The following is a 22,454-nucleotide window of genomic DNA, read 5'->3' on the forward strand; positions in this document are numbered from 1 at the left end:
TTAATTTCGAATTTTCATGGAAATCATAGCATATGGAACCAAAAAACACAATCATATATTTTTTTATGACGATACCTGTCAAGTTTTGACATGTTCTTTCAAAAGGGCGGTAGTAATATACGGTACCAGATGTCATATATATTTTATTAGTATCAATTTACAAAGAATGAAAGGATTTAAAACAAAATTTTGGATGTAAAGGTATTTTGCATTTTTCACACAAAAACTGGACTTTTTTGTGACAATATCCACATCGCGATTGCTTTTCTTGATAAAGAACCAAGTGGTTAATACCGTCATATCTTGAATTGGCTACCGAATTCGAATTCCGCTTAGAAGATCCGCGTTTTGTTTCTTTTTTAAAAGTTTCCAAAATATTAGTTGCAATTATATTGTTCAGGTATTATAGTGGAATTACCTTGGTAAGGAGAAAACCAAACTACGTATCCCAGACGAAGGGCTCCTACCCACATTTTGTACCCCCAACGGATTGGTTTTCCCTTGATGAATTGTTTTGTGGGATGGCGACCAAAATACGGAACCATTGCCTCATCTATGCTGTGATGTTGTTCTAAAGGGGAAAATTGTATAAATTTTTTGTTTATTACGTCGAACAGGGGTCGCATCTTGGCAAATCTATCAAATTTATCTAATGACAAGTTATTGCAAACATGCAAACCTTTCATTATGTGGGAAAATATATCCCTAGATATAGCAGCTACCACCATTGCGTTGTGCGAATCGTCACGATTTTCCCAGTACATGTACCTTTTCGGCACAACCACATAACCACTCAATACAAGAATGCCTATAAAACATAGAATCTCATTTTGACTAATGTCGTTCAAAAGATTTCTTTGTCCTGCGTAGATGTTAGTGTATTCGGTAACCAAATTGATGACTTCATCATCAAAAAACAAATTGAAAATTTCCATCGGCGACTGAGTCATTTTCGGTCCAAATTGAGTTTTCCAGTAAGTACAATCAGGGTGTTGATACAAGTCTCCTTGAATCCAGTGTGCAGATATTCTCTTCTCTAATTGATGGGGCAGCTTTTCCTTGGAAAGAAACAAAGCCAATGGTATATTGTCATCATCCGAATCTTCTTCTGGTAGGCTGGAATTCACAGAATCTTGTGGTAATTCAGTCGCGTTGTCAAAAACAAGTTCTACATCGTTTCTCAACTGACTACCCGGTAAATTATTTATTGTAGTTAGTTCTTCATCGCCGGAGTCGCAATCGGTGACATTATCATTGGCATTTTCTGGGGGAAATATGATCAAACCATCTGGAGGGACTGGGATTTCATCAGAATCAAGCTCTTCTAATAGCTCATGCAATTTGAGAGGCCTCCTGAAACAATACGCACGTTGGTAGTACTAATTACTACCGTCCTTTTAAAAGAACAAAATTAAATTCCAAGCGGCGAGCCTTTGAAACAACGTGACAACTATTCGAGCCAAGAATATACGTACATAAGTCCCTATTATACAATAATCCACATGCCAATGCCGTGAAATAACAGTTTTTTAATTCTAGACTTACCTCCAATTATAAGCATCCATTTTGTAGTCCAAAACCTGGCAATTTACACAGATAACCTCACAATTACAGCATGTGCGCGCACTAAAATCGTTAAAACTTGTCGAATGCTGGCTCTTGAAAACACTCCATCTAGAGCCATCTATCAGTTGGTAGCTGTACTAACCTAAATTACGCATAATTTACACTGCCTTTTAAAAGGACGGTAGTAATATCTGGATTAAACCGGGTTAATTTTTCTATGCACACCAGATAAAATTTCACTGAACAGCACTGGTTCCGTTTAAAACATGGCTGATTCCGTCTGCGCGAACGAGATACGCGTACTTATCTTTATAACATCGAGTTAGAATCTATGGAGAGGGCATCACGTGACTAAAAACGACCTCGCTTCGGCCATATTGTTATGATCGTTTTGACAAATCGTGTATGATTGTTTACGTTTGTTGTTTTTCGAATATTTTTAGTTTTATAATACTTTTATAAAAACTGTAATATTATTTTGTGATAGTGCATAATAATGGTTTCTTGTTCTCAACGTAGTTGCAGTAGCAGAAGCAATGTTAATAAAAAATATTCAGGAATAACGTTCCACAGGTTAGTATAAAAATATGTAAACAAAGTAATGGCCCGTACTTAAGAAAATAAATTATTAGTATTCATAAAAAATCTTATAATGTGCTATTCTTGAGAATACTCAAATATCTTCATCCTAAATATCTTAAAATTTCTTATTAACTACTGCAAAATAATTATTTTTATTTCTACACAATATTTCCATTCTGATATTCGGCAGATATTCAATTTTGTTTTTTTAATAATAACTTTTCTAACTTTGTTAATTGAATTTGTAGTTACTAAATATATAAGTTGTAAAACGAACGTATTTCTTTTATTTCATACCGTATATTCATTTTACCCTTTAAAATATTTATATTATTATCTCTTTTAGATACAACTTGTTATTTGACTGTATTAATTTATCTTTATGTATAATATGTCGTGTTTTTAGTGTTTACCGCGGGATAAATAAATCATAGTTTATTAAAAATGTATTGCAATTTTTTAGATTATGATTAAATCTTCTGAATCACTAGTTATATTTGTATAGTAGTTTTAATATTATTGAGTCAGGCCCTGATCCCACCGCCATATTGGTATGATCATTAGCCACACCTACTGACACACTAGTTTTTAATACACACGTTAATATGCTCATAGCTTCTCCATAGATTCTAACTCGATGCTTTACAAGCACAGTGAGCATTCTGATTGTTTTATTATTCTATGATGTTGTCAATAGCTGCTTGGTGTAACTAGCACTAATCACTTATAATCACTTCTGACTAAGTTAATGTTCTATGTCAATTTATTTTAGGTTATTATAATTGTTTCAATGCAGATTTAAATTTTACATTTTAATTAACATACATAATTAACATTTAATTATTGTCTATTTTTAGAAAAGCTACTAATTATTTTAAAAAAAGTCGACTTTTAAGCTAGTTTGGCCATAATTAAGTAACAAATTAACAAAAATAACTTTACAAACCCTCATTTTAAAGTATTTTCTATGCTTTAGACTTATACCCGTTTTTACCTTTAGTGTTTAAAATCAAGTAACGATCTCACATTGTGTATATATTCTTTATAAGTGAAAAATGACGTTAAATCTTTTACATATTTTTTTTATTACATATTGTTATCACCAAATTTATGAAAAACAGTAGTTGTTAAATACCTTTATCAAAGAGTTGTCATAAAAGATCATTAGTTCCATAGTTTTCCAGTATTGGTAAACATGTAGAAAACGTCTTAGAATTTACGCACACAGGATCTCTAATAGATAAAGATAACAATACAAAGATGGAAATTAAGCGCAGACCCTACCTAGCAAATCGGACCTGTAACTACATAAAATCAGACGTATTCGCCAGGAACTGTGACCATTTCCCATCTGAGTATATATTGGCGTCGGCAAAATTTGCATTTGCAGCAGGGAATATATTTTCGATTTGTATGAAGCTTACAGAAAGTCTTAGGTAAAGCTGACTTCTTCTAAATATGCTTATCTTCTAGAGATGTTGGCGACCAATTAACCTATCTTATTCCATTCACAGCAGCTTGAAATAGATCAGTGAGACGAGTCCACTTCCTAAGATTGGCCAGCCAGGATATACGTCTAGGTCCAGGGCCTCTCTTACCCTCAATCTTGCCTTGTAGAATCAACTGTAGAAGTCGGTATTTATCATTACGCATGATGTGGCCGAAGTAAGTCAATTTTCTGTTTTTTAAGCTGATTAAGCTTAGAAAACTGACATGTATAGATGTGGGGAACATAAAAATCTACGAAATAACAAAAATCATAACTGAGCAACACAGCGGGGTGGAAAATCAATTTACGGGATGACGAAAAATAAGATGTATGTACTAAATCGTAAAACTGAAAAGTGAAACCGAGAACTAGGAATGAATGGAGGGTAAAATAGACTAGAGATATTGAGACTAAAAAGAAAGCAAAAACGATAAAAATAACTTGGCATTTATACTTATTGTACTTGTTTGTACTTGTTATACACAATAATTTGAGAGCTTGGTTTAACTGCACTTCTGCTTATCTCTTTAGAGCAGCGGTATCGAAAGTGCGAATTGCCATGATGGTTGCCAACCTTCTTAGAGGAGATAGCACATAAAGAAGAAGAATTTATACTTACATATACCAAACTTATATAGAATCACCATGTATTTCAAACCAATATTTATTTATTTTAAAAAACCTGTTGGTATTGCGAAGAATAAAGGATTTTATTGAAAATGAACAAACTGATAAAACAATCAGATAACACAGCTCGGTACCTTATAGATTATTTTGCTTTAGTTGTAAATTGAACGAAAATAAATAAACTTACTTTTGAGTGTTATGCTATATGCGGTTAACGCATGTGCAAAGGAGAAAGGAGATAGATTATTGGTTCTATGGAGCAAGGACTGTCTCAGAGGGACATAGCGGCAGTTGTAGACGTAACACAGGGTGTTGTGTCAAAAACTTATTCTAATTATCATTAATAATGCTTAATAATAGACTAAGACAAAGTCGCCAAAAAGTAACAATGACTCGCCACGATCGTTTCATTGTCCAAGTAGCTAGAAGAGACCCAACATTTTCTCACCTACCTTGAATGCCTTGAAAGGCATTTTTTGGAAGTTACAAGTGTAATTGTTTCAGTTAAAACGATAAGAAAAAGACTTCTTCGTAGCCAAGAACTATACAGCAGTAGACAGTAACAGGTTCCTTAGTTATTGAGGCAGACCAATATTATTCGCCTAAATGCTGTCTGTAACACCAAAACTGGAACATTGGAAATTGGCAAAATGTGGTATTTTCAAACGAAACCAGGATTTGTGAAAAATCAGATGACCGACTAATTCCTGAACTTAGACGGCGAGGAATACGAGCAAAAAGGGAAATTGCCAGATGTGTCCTCATATATAAAGGAGAAAATGTCATGTTCTGAGAAGGTATTATGATCAGTAAAAAACTACTTCAATTTCCATCCAACCAAGTTTAACAGCTTGTAAGTATGTTGATTTGGTTCTAGAACCTGTAGTTAGGCTCTGAAGAGAAGCAATGGAAGAAAATTTAATCTTCGTGCATAATAATGCGGCTCCACAGACCAGGAAAGAGACTACAGACTTCATTGAAGCAGAATATATCACTGTTCTGGAGTAGCCTACTTACTCACCCGACCTTAACTCTATAGAGCAATTGTCGGATATGCTTAAAAGAAGACTTAGAGCTCACCGGGAGAATCCACAAAACATTGCACAGCTAGTGCAAGCTGCTCTTGTACTTGTCACAACTTTTCACAACCAAATATTGACAATTTGTTTAGGAGCATGCCCACGCGAATTGAAGCTTGCCTAAGGGGTATGGGTGATTACACTGACTACTAAAAAAACATAAATAAAACGTGGTTTCAATTTATTATTTTAATTTTTTACCGTTTTTTTTTAAGTGATTAAATTACAATAAAATAAATATTGTTTGACTTCGTATGTTGTTTTTTTTTTTAATTCGGTTGAAATAATAAGAAATTTCAGATGATTCCAATCAATTTTAAATTTCACAAAGATTTGCGTCTTGTCAGAAAAGTACGATAATGTAAATACAAGCAGCATTACAAATATGTAATGAATACAAAAGTGTTTTTAATGATGAAAAATATAAAAAAGTATTTAATTTTTTTTTATTCGGAAACTAACCCATTAAATATACTAACAATATTATTTGGCGGAAATAATATGTTGTTAACATATGCAAAATAGTCAAATTATCACTATATGCTAATTATATATACTTAATAATCTTATACTTAATGTTCAATTTGTCTTTTAAACGTGTAATTAAAAATTTCACACCGTAATATGGTTTAATATAAATTTTACTATTCTGGTGCTTCTGCCACTTAAAAAAAAGCTTTATTTCTTTTTATCTGATATATCTCATATAATAAACAAAAAACAACAATTATTAGATTCTAAATTATATGTAATTAACAGCCATTATGTCACTATTGTACAAAAATATTACATTAATTGCAATAGAAATTGAGGTTTATTGGTGTCTATTATATTCAGCTCATTCAGTCAACTATATGAAGTTTTTAGATTTTTCGAGATCTACTTAAAGAATATATTAATTTGTTCTTCAAATAGGTGAATCTTCCACATCACCTATCTATCTAACGTGCCTTACTTAATCTAATTTTGGTAGTTCTTTCCTTGTGTCCCGACTACCCAAATATTATCCTGCAATTTTTCTGGAATATTACTCTTTATCTCCTTCTCTCTCTTCCTCTCTCTCTTTCTCTCTCTTTTTTTTTCTCTCTCTCTCTTCCTCTCTCTTTCTTTCTCTCTCTCTCTATCTCTATCTTTCTCGCTTTTTCTCTCTCTCTTTCTCTCTTTAGTCACTTGTCGAGTCCGTTTTATTCTGTTTTTTTCACTTTTTACGTTTTTATTAATATTTACGATTTTATCAACATGTATTTTTAAGTCTCTGTATTTTTATATCAATGTCCAGGTATTGATTTATTAAATTAGCTAATGGCGTACATGGGCATTCTATATGTATATTTATACAGACGCATGTATTCGTCCACTGCTGGACGTAGGTCTCGCTCAGCTCTTTTCCCACATCTGTCTCTGTCTTGTGCAGCTTGCATCCAGTTACCGCTAAAACGCTTCAGGTCGTCATTCCATCTGGTTGGTGGACGTCACCTGCTCCGTAGTGCTTCTTGTCTTGGTCTCCACTCTACATTGCGTTTTGTCCATCGGTTGTCTGATAAATCTGGTGACGCGTCCTGTCCAATTCCACTTAAGCAACGAGATTTTCTCCATAGCGTCTGTTGTTTTTGTTCTACGACGTATTTCTTCGTTTGGGATTCGGTCTGTCAGAGAAACACCCAACATCTGGCGCTCCATAGCCCTCTGATTCATGCGAATCTTATTCACTACCTTTTTTGTAAGCGTTTATATTTCTTCTCCATAAGTGAGTACAGGTAACACGCATTGGTCAAAGATTTTCCTTTTGTTTGAAGTTTATATGTTTAATTATCTCTGCCCAACCGAATTTCATGTCTTAAATACTTGCTGACATGACGATGCAGTCTACACAATATCCCTTCCATTAACAGCAATATTTTGATTTAGCACCAGATCAGTCATTATTTCCGTCTTGCGTCTATAAGCGACTGGTGTCCGATCTCGAAGAAAGCGTGATATACTGTTTTCAACATTATTATTTCATCATAGTTTCTTAGATAGTCTTACGATAGCTATGGCATTTTGGTAAATATATTTGATTATGTTGATGTAGCGATGGTCTATTCGGAATTCTGTCAATGCTTTTAACATTTTCTGCAGGCTTATGGTATCGGATGTTTTCTCGTTTTCCACGAATATCAGTGCCAATGGTTTGTTATATTCTTTAGATTTTTCTATCATATTCTTTCTCACTGTGATCGTTAGTGCTGTATCCCGATTTAATCTAGCTTGTTCTCTGGGCTGATAGAAGTGTATTTTTTTTGATAATTTTTGTGAAAAGTTTATATATACATATGTGAGAGCAAACTGATAGGATAGTAGTTTTTTAGATCTAAATAATCACTACTGTTTTGAATGTATGTGGTGTTATTTATGGCATTAAGTCTAATCCCTGGTTTGTGATTTTTGGCTGATCTTGCCTTTCATTGGTGCTCTCATACACTTCGAGATAAAGGGATTCGACAATCTTAAGGATTTTGGTTCTATCCGTAGTAGTTCTTCCATCTTTGTTCCTTATTTTGTACACTTTTTTGTTACCTATATTGTGTGTATTTTGCCTCAAAACTTTTAAACTTTTGTTTTCTTGAATTATTTTTCATAGATAAATTTTCCTGGTGTAAGGAGCTCAGCAATCTTTGCCCTCGTTAATTTCTTTTGCCATATCCATACTTGCCCATTGCTACTTGTGCACCATCTTTTATAAAGCTTATTTTCGCAATAAAGTTGCTCATAATTATTATGTAATATGCTGTTGTAGCATGTAACGCTGTTTCTAGTGGGTAGTGGGTAGTCGTGGAAGAATATGCCTGGATTGCCTAAGGTTACATCTTGCGTTTAGTTTGAAGATGAAATATACAATTCTCGGGCTTATGCTGATAATTTTAACTATATTTTTTGGGTGCTTTCTAGGTATAATGAATCCTACTCTATAATTTAAAGTGGCTTTTTAAGAGTTTATCACTTTATAAGTGGCCGATATAAGAGTTTTAACTGTGTATGAAATAACATGCATTTGTAGCTCTTTGCAGTAGCCTGATCTTTTCCGGGGATTCTTACTACTCCCTACTTTGACCCTATTCCAATCGGTAGCTTGGTTGGAGTTATTGGAGCCACCATAGGTTGAGAGCCGTTCAGTAGTTTCGTCTTTCATGGAAAATAACTTTTGGGGTTTTATGCCATTAAAACGTGTTGGCGAGTTGGTTTAGAAGTGGAGGTAGGAAAGAATGAGATAAGAATGCTTGGGGTTTGAGTATGGTTTCCGCGGGGATTTGAGGTTATAAATATATATATATATCTAAATCAATATATATATATATATATATATATATATATAGAGAGTTTTAAATATCACTTAAAAGATTTAGCCTTTAAATCTTTAAATTGCACTTTTTATTTGTGTTGCGTCTTATTAGTTTGGTTTTAATTAGGATGCTTGTTTTTTTTTACATTTTCCTTAATCGTCAGTTCACTCAACATTTCCTTTATATTTAACAGACAGTTTGTTTGTTTTTGTTTCATTTTTATTTTAGCGATTCTTCTGATTAAAAAATTTTAACGTATTATTCGTTTATAGGCGACAAATGGAAAGAGATGAGGTTATTCTTCCGGGTCATGTTCACCAGCAGTAAAATGAAATTCATGTTCAACCTCATGAAAGACTGCGCCGAGAATTTCGTCACCTTCTTTGAAGAAAAAGAAGATGAGTTAATAGAAATAGACCTTAAGCCTGCGCTTCGGCATTTTACCTGTGATGTGATTGCTACGACTGTTTTCGGTGTTCGAGCTAATACATTAAGAAGACCAAATAATACTTTTTATCAAATGGGCGTGGAGGCCACTAATTCCAGTGGAATTAGATCCTTCATATATTTATTTCATTTTGCTTTGCCGGAGTCTATAATAAAAGTAAGCTTTTTCTTTATATACAACTTATTCATCTTCCACTTAATGTAAAAGATATGTTTTTTGGGCTACAGATCCTGCTATAAATTGTCCATAAGAACCCTTCACATAATTTTTATATCATATTAATTAGATTATTTGGGGGTAAAGGAGTACAATGCAAATACATGGAGTGTGTTCCAGTTTACTTCACTTAATCTGTTCTACTTAAATCCTACTCTTACCTTCATACTGGTGTCCTCTGTTATACCGAGCAACTCAACTGGAGATCCAGTAACCAATCTAGGTGGAAAGTTGGGTCGGATCTGACAGGAGCGGGTGAAATGGTTTTTCCAAAAGGGGGTTTGGCGTTAGGCTAACTATCTAACTCTGTAAAAATCCAAGTTATGAAAGCTACAATAAAAGAAGCCGGACTTCTTAACCCTCGACGAACTCGCAAAAGAAATAAATACAGTGATTTGAAAATTTTCACTCGGAATGTAATAAGCCTTTATCAACGTGGGACTACCGATCTACTCATACATTAACTGCATAAAACCACAGCAGACATCGTTGCTTTACAGGAGATGAGTTAAATTGACTCAAGAATCTTTGAAAAAAAGCACTACAACATATGTTACAGCAGACACCCTACTCGTTACGAATTTGGTACTGGATTTATGGTGGGCAGCAGGATTAAACACAGCTTAATTGACTTCAAGGCTGTTGATGACAGAATATGTCGAATAGGGTTTAAATGAAAGTTTGCTAATTTTAGCACTATAAGTATCCAAAAATGTCGGTGAAATGCAATTCGGATTACGCAATTCCATGGGTACACGTGAAGCACTTTTCACCTTACAAGTCCTACTTTAGAGATGCCGCGATGTCAGTTGTGATGTCTATATTTGTTTTATTGACTACGCCAAGGCATTTGACCGTTGTTAGCACCAGAAGATGGTCACCGCACTACAAAGAGTAGGATTGGATGAGAAGGACATTCGGATCATCATGAATTTATACTGGAACCAGCGTGCTCATGTCAAGGTCGAAGACCAGCTGACCGACCAAGTGAAGATCATGCGAGGAGTAAGGCAAGGATGTGTGCTATCGCCGACTCTTTTCAATATATACTCTGAGGAGATTTTTAATGAAGCCCTCACAAACCTAGACATGGGAATCCGAGTGAACGGTGAATACATCAATAATATCCGCTACGCCGATGACACTGTGTTACTAGCAACCAGCCTAAACGATCTGCAGGCCTTACTAGACAGAGTGCGAACTGTGAGCGTAACATACGGACTGAACCTTAATATTCTTCTTAAAGTTCCATCTCCTATCGGCGGTTGGATATCATAACGGTTATGTTGGCTGCTGCTCTGAAAAGTTGTAGTGAACTACAGTTAAACCATTCTCTAAGGTTCTTCAGCCAGGAGATACGTCTTCTTCCTATGCTTCTTCTTCCTGGGATCCTTCCTTGCATAATAATTCTCAGCAGCTCATATTTTTCTCCTCTGGTTATGTGACCCAAATATTCTAGTTTTCTTCTTTTTATGCTGTTCATAATTTCTAACTCCTTATTTAGACGTCGTAGTACCTCAGCATTGGTAATCCTATGAACCCACTGAATTTTTAATATTCTTCTGTAACACCACATTTCGAACGCTTCTATTCTCCTTATGTGTTGGTTCTTTAATGTCCAAGCTTCCATTCCGTATAGTAAGATAGAAAATATGTAACATCTTAGAGCCCTCAATCTGAGATGCAACTAAAGGTCTCTGTTGGTAAGCATTGTCTTCATTTTCACAAATGCTTGCCTTGCAGTTTCAATTCGGACTTTGATTTCTTTGCTTTGGTCATTTATGTCATCAACCCAGGTTCTCAGATATTTATATGTCTCTACTTTTTCTATTTGGGTTTGCTCTATCATTAATCTTTCATTTCCATGTTGCGTTTTTGAGACAATCATAAATTTAGTTTTTCTCTTATTTATTTTTAGTCCGTATCTAATGCAATAATCGTTAATTCTATTTACCAATTCTTGTAGCGATTCCAGGGTGTCTGCCATTATAACGATGTCATCAGCGAATCTTATGTTATTTACTATTCTTACCTCAATTCTTTACCTTAATATTAAGAAAACTAAATTCATGGTTGTCAGCCGTACAAATTTAGATCCCGGGACACTAATGGCAGGTAGCGAAGAGATCCAGAGAGTCGACAGATTCACTTACCTCGGAACTACCCTCAACGTACAATAGGACTACGCTCAAGAGATTAGATCCAGAATTGAAATGGCACGCTCTACATTTATTAAGTTGAGATCCTTGCTGTGCTGCAGTGATCTCAGTTTGGAAACTGAGATGCGGACGGTGAGGTGCTACGTTCTTCCAGTGTTACTATATGGAGTTGAAGCCTGGACACTGACGCAAACCACTGAAAAACGAATCGAAGCCTTCGAGATGTGGATATACAGAAGGATACTAAAAATATCTTATGTGGACCATGTCACCAACGTTGAGGTCCTACAGCGCATGACTAAAGAAAAAGAAGTGCTTAATTTAATTAAACAACGCAAGCTTGAGTACCTCGGCCACGTGATCCGAAACAAAGAAAAATATCGAATTCTTCAACTCGTTATGCAGGGTAAAGTATTTGGCAGAAGAGGACCGGGACGCCGTCGTATCTCGTGGTTGAAAATCTCCGACAATGGTTTGGGATGACCTCAGCGGAGCTGTTTCGTAGAGCAGTCAACAAAACCATGATAGCCTTGATGATCGCCAACATCCGGACCGAATAAGGCACTGAAGAAGAAGAAGTATCCACGCACGTATGTAATTTTTACGGATATCATTTGGTCCAACTGCTTTACATTTCTTTGATTTTTATTGCTTTGAGCTACTTACTCATCTTTGTCTTTGATCACCATTGAAGTTACTATCTTCGATAGTTCTACTGGTTTTCTTGCTAAAAAGTACAAGCACACCCTAACAATAAATAACAATATTGCTGATATAACCTTTTCTTTACGACAATTTACAAAAAAATACAACACATCCTTTGAAAGATAATTACACTTTTACAAGTCTATCCTTGCTTCTATGAAATGGCTTTAAATATATATTATTCCTGTTAAGGCGATAATCCTGATCTCTTTGGGATTTAGTTCTTACGTTTGAAGCTATTTTATCATCACTTCGCCTTTTATATTATATCTTTATCTTCTATGTAATAGAGACGTTGCCTTAAATATCATCAAAACTATTGAAAACATCTACTAAAACAACAAAATGGAAGTTAGAACAGATGAAAAACTTACAGAACCCATAGACATAGATAGCGGAATAAGACAGGGGGATTCATTGAGCCCTATGCTCTTTAATTTAACTGTGAATGAAATCATCAAAAGTGTCAGCAAAGGGGGAGGATACGGAATGAAAAACAAAATAGTAAAAATACTCTGTTACGCAGACGATACAATATTGAAAGAACAAGATGAAAATAGTCTACCAAAACTAGTCCACAGATTTAACACAATAGCAGAAGAATTTAATATGACAATCTCAACTCAGAAAGCTATAATAATAGTAAGCAATCAGCAAAAAACCAACCAGATGTAAAATAGAAATCGATGTCATCAGTATCAAACAAGTAATAGAAATAAAGTACCTTGGAATTACTCTATCCAGCGATGGAGACAATCCAATCTTATCCTATCTAATATAAAGAGATAAAATTCAGCAATCGAGACAAGAAATATCCTCGACCATCCATAGAAGTATCAATCCGCCAATGAACAATCAGAATTACTTATATAGAGGAAGAAGAAGAAGAAGAAAATTCCAAATTAAAAAGAACCTGTTAGTTGTTAGTATTTAGACTTTAATCGAAAATATTTAAAAAAAAATTGTGGTTTGATGTAATTTTGATACGGTATTAAAGGTTTTTTTTAATAGATTTCTTAAAAACATTTACAAATACTTTTTAGATAAGTATTTATAGACTTCTACTTATTGGATGGGATTATTAATTTCACCGTCGATTTTATTGTTTTCTAGTTTTTCGACATAAAAGTATATAGCAGCAGAGTGCGAAATTTTTTTATACAACTATTGGAAAGTACCATGGAAGCTCGGGAAAAGAATGGAATTGTGCGCCCAGATATGATACATATTATAATGGAAGCTAAAAAAGGTGTACAACAACCTGCAGAAGAACATGTTATAGACACTGGTTATGCCACTGCTTTAGATTCATATGCTGGTATGTATATTGTTTTTGTTAATCTTAAAAACTTAATATATTTAAAATATTTATAAAAATGTATAAATATGCTATTTATATTTTAGGTACCCAAATAAAATCTAAGACAGATATTACTAACACCGATATTTTAGCCCAATCTTTGATTTTCTTCTTTGGAGGCTTCGATACTGTATCCACTCTAATGAGGTTTATGGCTTACGAACTAGTGGTAAACCCTAAAATACAAGATAAGCTAAGAGATGAGATTAACGATACCTTTGACGCCTGCGATGGATCTGTCACTTACGAAGATTTATTGAAAATGAAATATATGGACAATGTGATGTCTGGTAGGTATTTGTTCCATTATAAAAAATGCTTATCGTGGATTTATTTTTTCTTCACTTATTTATTCTTTATAGAAGTTCTGTTTCTTAATAAGTTTATAGACTATACATTATTCATGGCTTTATTTTCTGCGATCTAGATTATCAGGCATTTGTCAAAAATTTTAAAAATATATACTCGTAAACTCCAAACTACAACCAGTGTTCAATCACAAATTAGTTTATTAATTTGTAATCTCATATTAATCTTTCAGGAAAAGTAAAAGTAGAAGAAGAAGTAACCGATCCTATTAAAGCTGGCAATGGGATAAGACAGGGAGATTCCCTTAGTCCTCTATTGTTCAACCTGGTTATGGATAAAATAATAAAAAAAGTAAGAACTAAAAAAGGATACCAAATGAGAGAAAAACAACATAATCTGCTATGCAGACGACGCAATACTACTCTCTCAAAGTGAAGATGATTTACGTATGTATGCTACGTATACACCAATTTAATATAACCGCCAGAAAATTTAACATGTTAATTTCCCCAAAAAAGACAAAATGCATGGTTACAACAGCAAATTTACTAAGATATAAATTGGAGCTGGAAGGTTAGATAAGAGAACAAGTGATGGAGTTTAAATATCTAGGCATTACATTATCTAGCTACGGAAAGCTCTAAACTGAAGTGGAAGATCAAGTGAATAGACAAACAAAGCCGCACTCTGCCTGAATGAAACAATATGGAGAAATAAAAATATAAGGAAACAAAAGAAAGGCAGAAATTACAAAACAGTCATCAAACCAATGATGACATATGCGACAGAAACAAACCTGACACAAAAAGATCAAAACGGATGTTAGAGACAGCAGAGATGACAACACTTAGAAAAATTGAAGGTAAGACAATATGGAACAGAGCTAGAAGTACAGATATACAACGTCGATGCAAGGTGGAGGACATCAAGAACTGAGTAAGAAATAAAAGAGTAGAATGGAGCGATCGTATAAGCCGAATGACAACAAATCGGGTAGTAAAGACGGCAAGAGACGGTTTACCAATAGGAAGACGATCAGTAGGAAGACCACGAAAACGATGGAACGACAAATTACTGGAAGCACATTGAAAAACAGATAGTCATGTCTATATAAAAACAAGAAGAAGATATTAATCTTAGTTTCCTAAATTTGTATAGGTTTATTGCCTGTAATTGTGAAAGATATCTGTTGGTAGCTTAATTTTACAGTTTGTTCAACTTCCTAAAAACTATTGCCTAAAATTATTGAGGAAATGCCTGCAATCATTTTCGCGGTTCAAATTATATTTGCTAGCTTTCAAAAGTCACAGGTTTTTGTTCTATGCAGAGAGCAATACACTTATTTAATTATTCATAGCATTTTAGTGAGATTATAAATATAGTTTCGGGACTAGTTTGGGACACAGTCTATAATTATTATTATCGCAGTTTGTTTTATCGCCCAAATCTCCTTGAGTTTTTGTGCTAATATTTGAGTAAGATTGTAATAGTTTCAGTAAGCCCCAATTATTATAATTACATAATTGTTACACTATATTCAATTGTCATTGAGGATTAAAAGCTAAAAGGAAGCATTAAGGAAATAAAAAAATAGAAAATCACCAGGAGATGACAGAATACCGAACGAACTCCTAAAGTATGGAGGACCAGATCTGACCAAACAACTATTAAAGCTAATCCAAAAAATAATGGAACAAAACAGAATTCCTCAAGAATGAAGATCAAGCATCCTAATACCTCTCTTCAAAAAGGGACACAAACCGGACCCGGAAAATTACAGAGGAATTAATTTGTTAATCACAACACTAAAATTAACAATCAAAGTAATAACAAATAAATTGAATGAAATTATAACACTACAGAAGAAAAACAAGGTTTTATTTCGGGAAGATCATGGGCATGGTCCTCATTTTTCCACCTTTTTCTTTTACCATTTTAAGTGAATGATTCTTCACTTTCATATAGCGTTAAATTTTTCTTCGTAGCCATGGCAGTTTGGTTCATAATAAATTACCTACCTTGTTCTAGATCGGATGTTACCTGTTGTCAGATCTCAGTGTACGCATGTTTACTGTTTTGGTAAAATTGTTAATTCCCTTATAAAAATTGTAAACTTGTTTGTTAATTGTTTACTAGCGATTAATTTTAAGTGTTTAATATGCACAATAAATAGCTCTTAGTGGTAAAACAACTCAATATTACCCGAATTTTTAAGCTTAATATCGTAGCCGATTTACACACGTCTACCTCGTTTGCAGGTTTATAGCGATCACCTAATTTGGCGTTATTTACTTTTTATTAAATTATCTGTTAAACTAGCTATATAAGTTCGCTAAAATTATTATACAAATATCAATATTTTTTAGAAACCTTACGAAAATGGCCTAGCGGTTTGGCCGTCGAAAGGATTTGTACCAAAGCCTACCCCCTCAAAGCCAAACTACCACACGAAAAAGACGTAATATTACCCGAGGGCACCCTCGTCTGCATACCTACCTTTGGTCTCCACCGGAATCCGCAGTATTATCCAGATCCGGACTTGTTCGATCCAGATAGATTTGACGACAAAAACAAATCATCTATTAAACCATATACATACTTTCCTTTTGGTGTAGGACCAAGAAACTGCGTTGGTTCCAGATATGCCGTGGTGGAGGCTAAAGTACTTTTCTTTTATTTGCTGAGGGTATTTGAATTAGTTCCAGTGGAATCATCGAAAATTCCCATTAAAATTAATAGAAGTAATTTTCATCTTGACGGAAACGGTTGGAAATTTGGATTAAAGAAGTTACATACTAGCTTTAGAAAATCATCGATGTAATCGTTTATTTCGTACATATTACAATTTTATAAATGTTTTAATGTTTAAATAAATAAAGATATTAATTAGAACGTACATTACGAACAATGTTTTATTTCACAGAAATTCTTTAGAAATAAGAGATCAATAGACCAGAAGACCAATATAGAAGATAGAAAATATGTAAAAATATAAATGGAAAGTGTATAAACCCTATTCATTTTACAAATTCTCAATCGTCAATAAAACCACGTGCAAGCCAAACAGGGTCGTACTGATGTACGACCTATGTATCATATGATTTTTAAAAATATTTACTTTTGAAACTGTTAGTGTTTACTTTTGAAACTGTTTCAAGAATTTCTTGAAATTTATTCATTATATCACAATTAAACTAAACTCTAAAGTAAACCAGTAAATAACTTAATAATAACTATAAAATAAATATAATACAATATATTAACTTAAAAATCAACACGATACAATTTGAATTTAAAATGCTGGCAAGTTGGGATCTGTAACATGAGAATCTCTCTCGCTTAAGGTAAAAAAATATAGTTAATAGCCTCTTGACGAATGAGACGGCGAATATCAACACGTGTTCATGTTTACTGATGGAAATTTGGTAAACGAATGAACTTTATCTTATCTGAATTTCCTTATCTTTTAATCAATGAGACTATTTGCTCATATGATTCTTGAGTCATGTCTACTGTTACGAGTGTAAGGCATTCGAGGTTTTGGAGTAGAAACCTCTCCGCTTTTCTCCAACTATTTCCTCGCCTCTCCAGCACCTTTCCAATCTCCTTGCTGGTCTGTCTCTTCTTTGGTTTTTCTGTACTACTATCTACCATAATTACTTCACTTTTCTATTACCATCCATACGGACCATATGACCAAGCCATGCAAGCTGTGTTTGTTCGACTTTATCTAATAGTTCATAACGAGGCGCCGACCCTCGGTCGGACCATAGGATGGTATCATAGTATCATCGCCACGTAAAATATATGCATTACTTTAAAAATGCCAGCGTTCACCGTCAAAGCGCAGCGCCCAGCCTAGAGCAGGTATCGGAACATGGACTTGGACCATAGTATTCCAGCTTAGTATTTTTTCGGTTCTCATCCTTAGTACTCTACGATCGACACTACGAAGTGCCGAGCAGCCGAGCACCGAGCCTCGCTGCGACCAAATAAATGCATTTTATTTTAAATTCGAGCGTTCACTTCACTGTCATAGGCCAGGGAAATGAGCAAAAAAATACCCTGTTTTTGACACTCGTCCGGCCAGGCAAACGATACTTGTTTGGAGTAGTATGGTCCTCTGTAACAAAAACCTATATGTTTACTGCATTCGATTTTTTGGACTTAATTAGTAATTAACAAATTAAGGTCAAAAAACGGAAAATTGTGAAGCATTTTAAACAAATTTTAGAAGAAAAAAACTTATAGGTCATATAAAAACTTTCAAAATGGCGTTTTCTAAATGTTTATAACCTTATTTGTTGCTTAGGAAGTTTGGAGTAGTATGGTCCTCTGTAACAAAAACCTATATGTTTACTGCATTCGATTTTTTGGACTTAATTAGTTATTAACAAATTAAGGTCAAAAAACGGAAAATTGTGAAGCATTTTAAACAAATTTTAGAAGAAAAGAAACTTATAGGTCATATAAAAACTTTCAAAATGGCGTTTTCTAAATGTTTATAACCTTATTTGTTGCTTAGGAAGTTACAAAATAAGTAAAAAATGTCGGTTTTTTATAAATGTTAACTTTTTTGAAAATAAACTTTTATGGAATGCTGTGTCTTATAGTGCTTAAAATAAGTTCAAAATTTCAAAGTGATGGGTAAAATAGTTTAAAAGTTATTTTATTTGTTAATTCCAAATTAATTTTTTTTGCAACAATTTAAGTCAGAAAATTATATAGTTTTAGTAATTGTAAGGGTAGTTTCTAGAAGAAAAAGACTTGTTCTATTATTTACATTAAAAAAAATTAAGAAAATTAATTTTAAATATTGCAAAATAATTTTGCAAAAACATTTGTCAAACAATGTCGATTTTTTGCTTATAAAAAATTAGAATAACTTTTTAACGATTTCCTGTAAGAATATTATTTTTTATATTTAAAAAACCTGAAAATTTTTACAAGTTCAAAATTTAAAAAAAATTGTCCTAAAATAATTTGGGACAAAGGTAGACTCTATTTTTATTTAATTCATAGCAGCTTTGTTTATAACAATTAAGAAATCCAATTAGCGCTTAATTTTTTTTTAAATGTAAATATTAGAACAAGTCTTCTTCTTCCAGAAACTACCCTTACAATTACTAAAACTATATAATTTTCTGACTTATATTGTTGCAAAACAAATTAATTTGGGATTAACAAATAAAATAACTTTTAAACTATTTTACCCATCACTTTGAAATTTAGACCATATTTTAAGCACTATAAGACACAGCATTCCATACACAGCATAAATGTTATAAGTTTATTCCATACACAGCATAAATGTTATATTTTCAAAAAAGTTATTAACATTTATAAAAAACCGACATTTTTTACTTATTTTGCAACTTCCTAAGCAACAAATAAGGTTATAAACATTTAAAAAACGCCATTTTGAAAGTTTTTATATGACCTATAAGTTTATTTTCTTCTAAAATTTGTTTAAAATGCTTCACTTTCTGCTGATAGACGAAAAAAGCAAAAATTTTTCGTTTTTTGACCTTAATTTGTTAATAACTAATTAAGTCCAAAAAATCGACTGCAGGAAACATATAGGTTTTTGTTAGAGAGGTCCATACTACTCAAAACAATAATTGTCGTTTGCCTGGCCGGACGAGTGTCATGAAAAAATGCTTATTTCACTGTGCTATCAGTGCTATGATCTAGGCGATGATACTATTCGATGGTCTCCGTAATGAAAACACCCTAAGACCGATACAACATTGCATTGTTTCCATAGAAAATTGTTTCTCAATCTATTGCTTCTCGTCATTCCCAAAACCGCCCTTAGGTACCGTATTTTACACACGTGTGTCTTATTTTTGTCCTCGTCACTTAAAGTCCACGTTTCAGAACCGTATGGTAACACAGGCACATATATATACACTTTTATTTTGGTGCTGATACTGATCTCCTTTCTTCGAATAAACGCCTAGTGTGGGGTATAGTGAAATGTAGTCGCATTTATTACTTTGTTCTTGATTTCTAATTCCATTTTCTCCTTAGCATTTACAAGCCCAAAATCGAGCCCAGATATTTAAAATGTTTTGCTTGCTTAATCTGTCTTTAGCTATTCTGACATGACTTTTTTGAGTCTTCTTTGAAACTATAAAAATTTGAGTTCTAACACCCATTTTCGTAATAAATTATTTCGATTTTTATTTGTATATTCTGATCACCTTTCTTGTGCAGTTATATATATACAAATAACACAGTTTATTGGGGTTGCAGTCAGAAAATTGGCCGGGATGTTAATGAAAAACTCTTATGACTTTTTGTCCAGCTTTCGGAATGGTTTTATTCCTTTTTCAAGACACTGTAATAAGAAAAAAAAAATGTAAATATTTATAAAATATCACAAATCTTCAGTGTAACTTACTAGACGTTGAGATTATTTGTAAAAGCATAGACACTTAACATTAATAACACACATATAAAATATAAAATATTGGACAAAATACATTTTACCATTCTTTAAAACTTAGGTACAGATAGTAAAAATTTAGTTTGTCATCTTTTACTGGTGTGTTTTAACTCTGACACATAGAGAACAAAAAGAAAAAACCCTATGATTAAAAAGTAATTATGTGGGTACAGGTAGATATTAATTTTATTTTGGATGTTTTTCCAGTAAGTAACAATAAATGTTGCTCAGTTTATCTATGTCTGACTTTTTATTGATGCAAGATGTACTAGATTTTATGGAACACATTTCCAAGAAAACACGTTTTGAATGGTTCTTTTCCTTTGTCAAAATACAGGAATCCTCGAAATTAAATTCATGTTTCAACGTTAATGCATGTTCTGTCAATGCACATGCATTTATTTTTTTGGTTTTTATATCGCTACGGTGTGAGATCACCCTACTGTGAAAATTACGAGATTATTCTCCTATATATATTTTGTTTCAATTATTACACGGTATAGAATAAACAACATTCGATGACTCCTGTATTGTGAAAGGATCTTTTGTTTTTGTGTATAACTTGTTGTTATATCTACCTGTACCCACACAAATTACACTTATATGCATAACATGTTGCATACCATTAAGACAGGTTTAAAAATTAAAATCACCTAAGATGGGCCACTAGTATTTCTTAAAAAAAAATGTATTATTAAGTACACCTAATTACTTTTTAATCATAGGGTTTTTTCTTTTTGTTCTCTATGTGTCAGATACCAGTAAAAGATGACAAACTAAATTTTTACTATCTGTACCTAAATTTTAAAGAATTTTAAAATATATTTTGTCCACTATTTTATATTTTATATGTGTGTTATTAATGTTGAGTGTCTATGCTTTTACAAATAATCTCAACGACTAGTAAGTTGCACTGAAGATTTGTGATATTTTATAAATATTTACATTTTTTTTTTCTTATTACAGTGTCTTGAAAAAGGAATAAAACCATTCCGAAAGCTAGACAAAAAGTCATAAGAGTGTTTCATTAACATCCCGGCCAATTTTCTGACTGCAACCCTAATAAACTGTGTTGTTTGTTTATATTGACAGTCACTAAAATCCAGTATTTCTTCCTAGCTTTCAATATATATATATATATATATATATATATATATATATATATATATATATATATATATATATATATATATATATATATATATATATCCTCTAAAATAACAGCTGAACTGGTAGATGAAAAAGGGGGGTTGAGGTTAATTGGGTATACAGCTGATTAAAAGTGTACTCTGTTTAACAATTCATTATATTTCGCCAATTTTCATTGGCATCATCAGATGAGAGCTACAATTATTTAAAACATGGTAAAATACAATTTAATAATAGTTTGTTGTTTATATACTTACCTAATTGAGGTTAATGGCAGTGCGATTTATTTTAATACCATCAAGTAAAAATTTTTTTTGTTGGAATAATGTTGATTGTAGTTGATGTTGATTACAAATTAAAATATAGGAAAGAAATACAATTCAAATTAAAAATAAAACAGACACAACGTTTAGTTCGGTAAATGTCATTAAGGTTAAGTACTAGAACTATCAAATATCGAATGTTATTAATTGACTTTTGTGAAGATGATTAGTTACATGGTGTTGACGTAGTAGTTGTTTATTTGATTAATATTTACTGTAAGGTGTGTTATAGTTGAAAAAATTTTTGAAATTACATTATGTGTTGTATTAATTATTTAATAGTTATATGTGTCTATTTATAATGTTTGTTTTTCGATGTGTAATAAATAAGCATAAATCTCACTCAGATGTTCAACATCTGATTTCTTATTTATTAAATTATCCATTTGAGTGATAAATGCCATCTCGAGGAAGAGTCTTTTATTGAGATTATTTTCCATTGCAAGAATCTTTGTTTCACTGTAGTTCATTATGTGGTGTTCATCATGTACGTGTTTTGCAAGGGAACATCTATCAGGATATAATCTGCTGTCACTCTTGTGGGAAGTGATGCGACTTTTTAGGTGTCTGTTGGTTTGGCCAATATATTGTTTGTTACAACTTCCGCACGGGATACGATAGACTATATTAGATAATTGATCAGTAGGTGTTTTATCTTTTAGTTTGGT

At 32.9% G+C, this 22,454-nt stretch overlaps 1 protein-coding gene across 1 annotated transcript in view; it reads left to right on the top strand.

Moving 5' to 3' along the window:
• The window catches only part of LOC140438115 (uncharacterized), an 89,360-nt gene that overhangs the window by 9,891 nt on the left and 57,015 nt on the right, over window positions 1–22,454 (top strand). Inside the window, exons 3-6 of the mRNA XM_072527858.1 lie at window positions 8,939–9,270; window positions 13,308–13,512; window positions 13,599–13,844; window positions 16,230–16,681. Coding sequence (XP_072383959.1) covers window positions 8,939–9,270; window positions 13,308–13,512; window positions 13,599–13,844; window positions 16,230–16,681 — 1,235 coding nt within the window. The remainder of the gene's footprint in view (window positions 1–8,938; window positions 9,271–13,307; window positions 13,513–13,598; window positions 13,845–16,229; window positions 16,682–22,454) is intronic.

This window comes from Diabrotica undecimpunctata, chromosome 1 (genome assembly GCF_040954645.1).
Source record: "Diabrotica undecimpunctata isolate CICGRU chromosome 1, icDiaUnde3, whole genome shotgun sequence".
Lineage (NCBI taxonomy): Eukaryota > Metazoa > Arthropoda > Insecta > Coleoptera > Chrysomelidae > Diabrotica > Diabrotica undecimpunctata.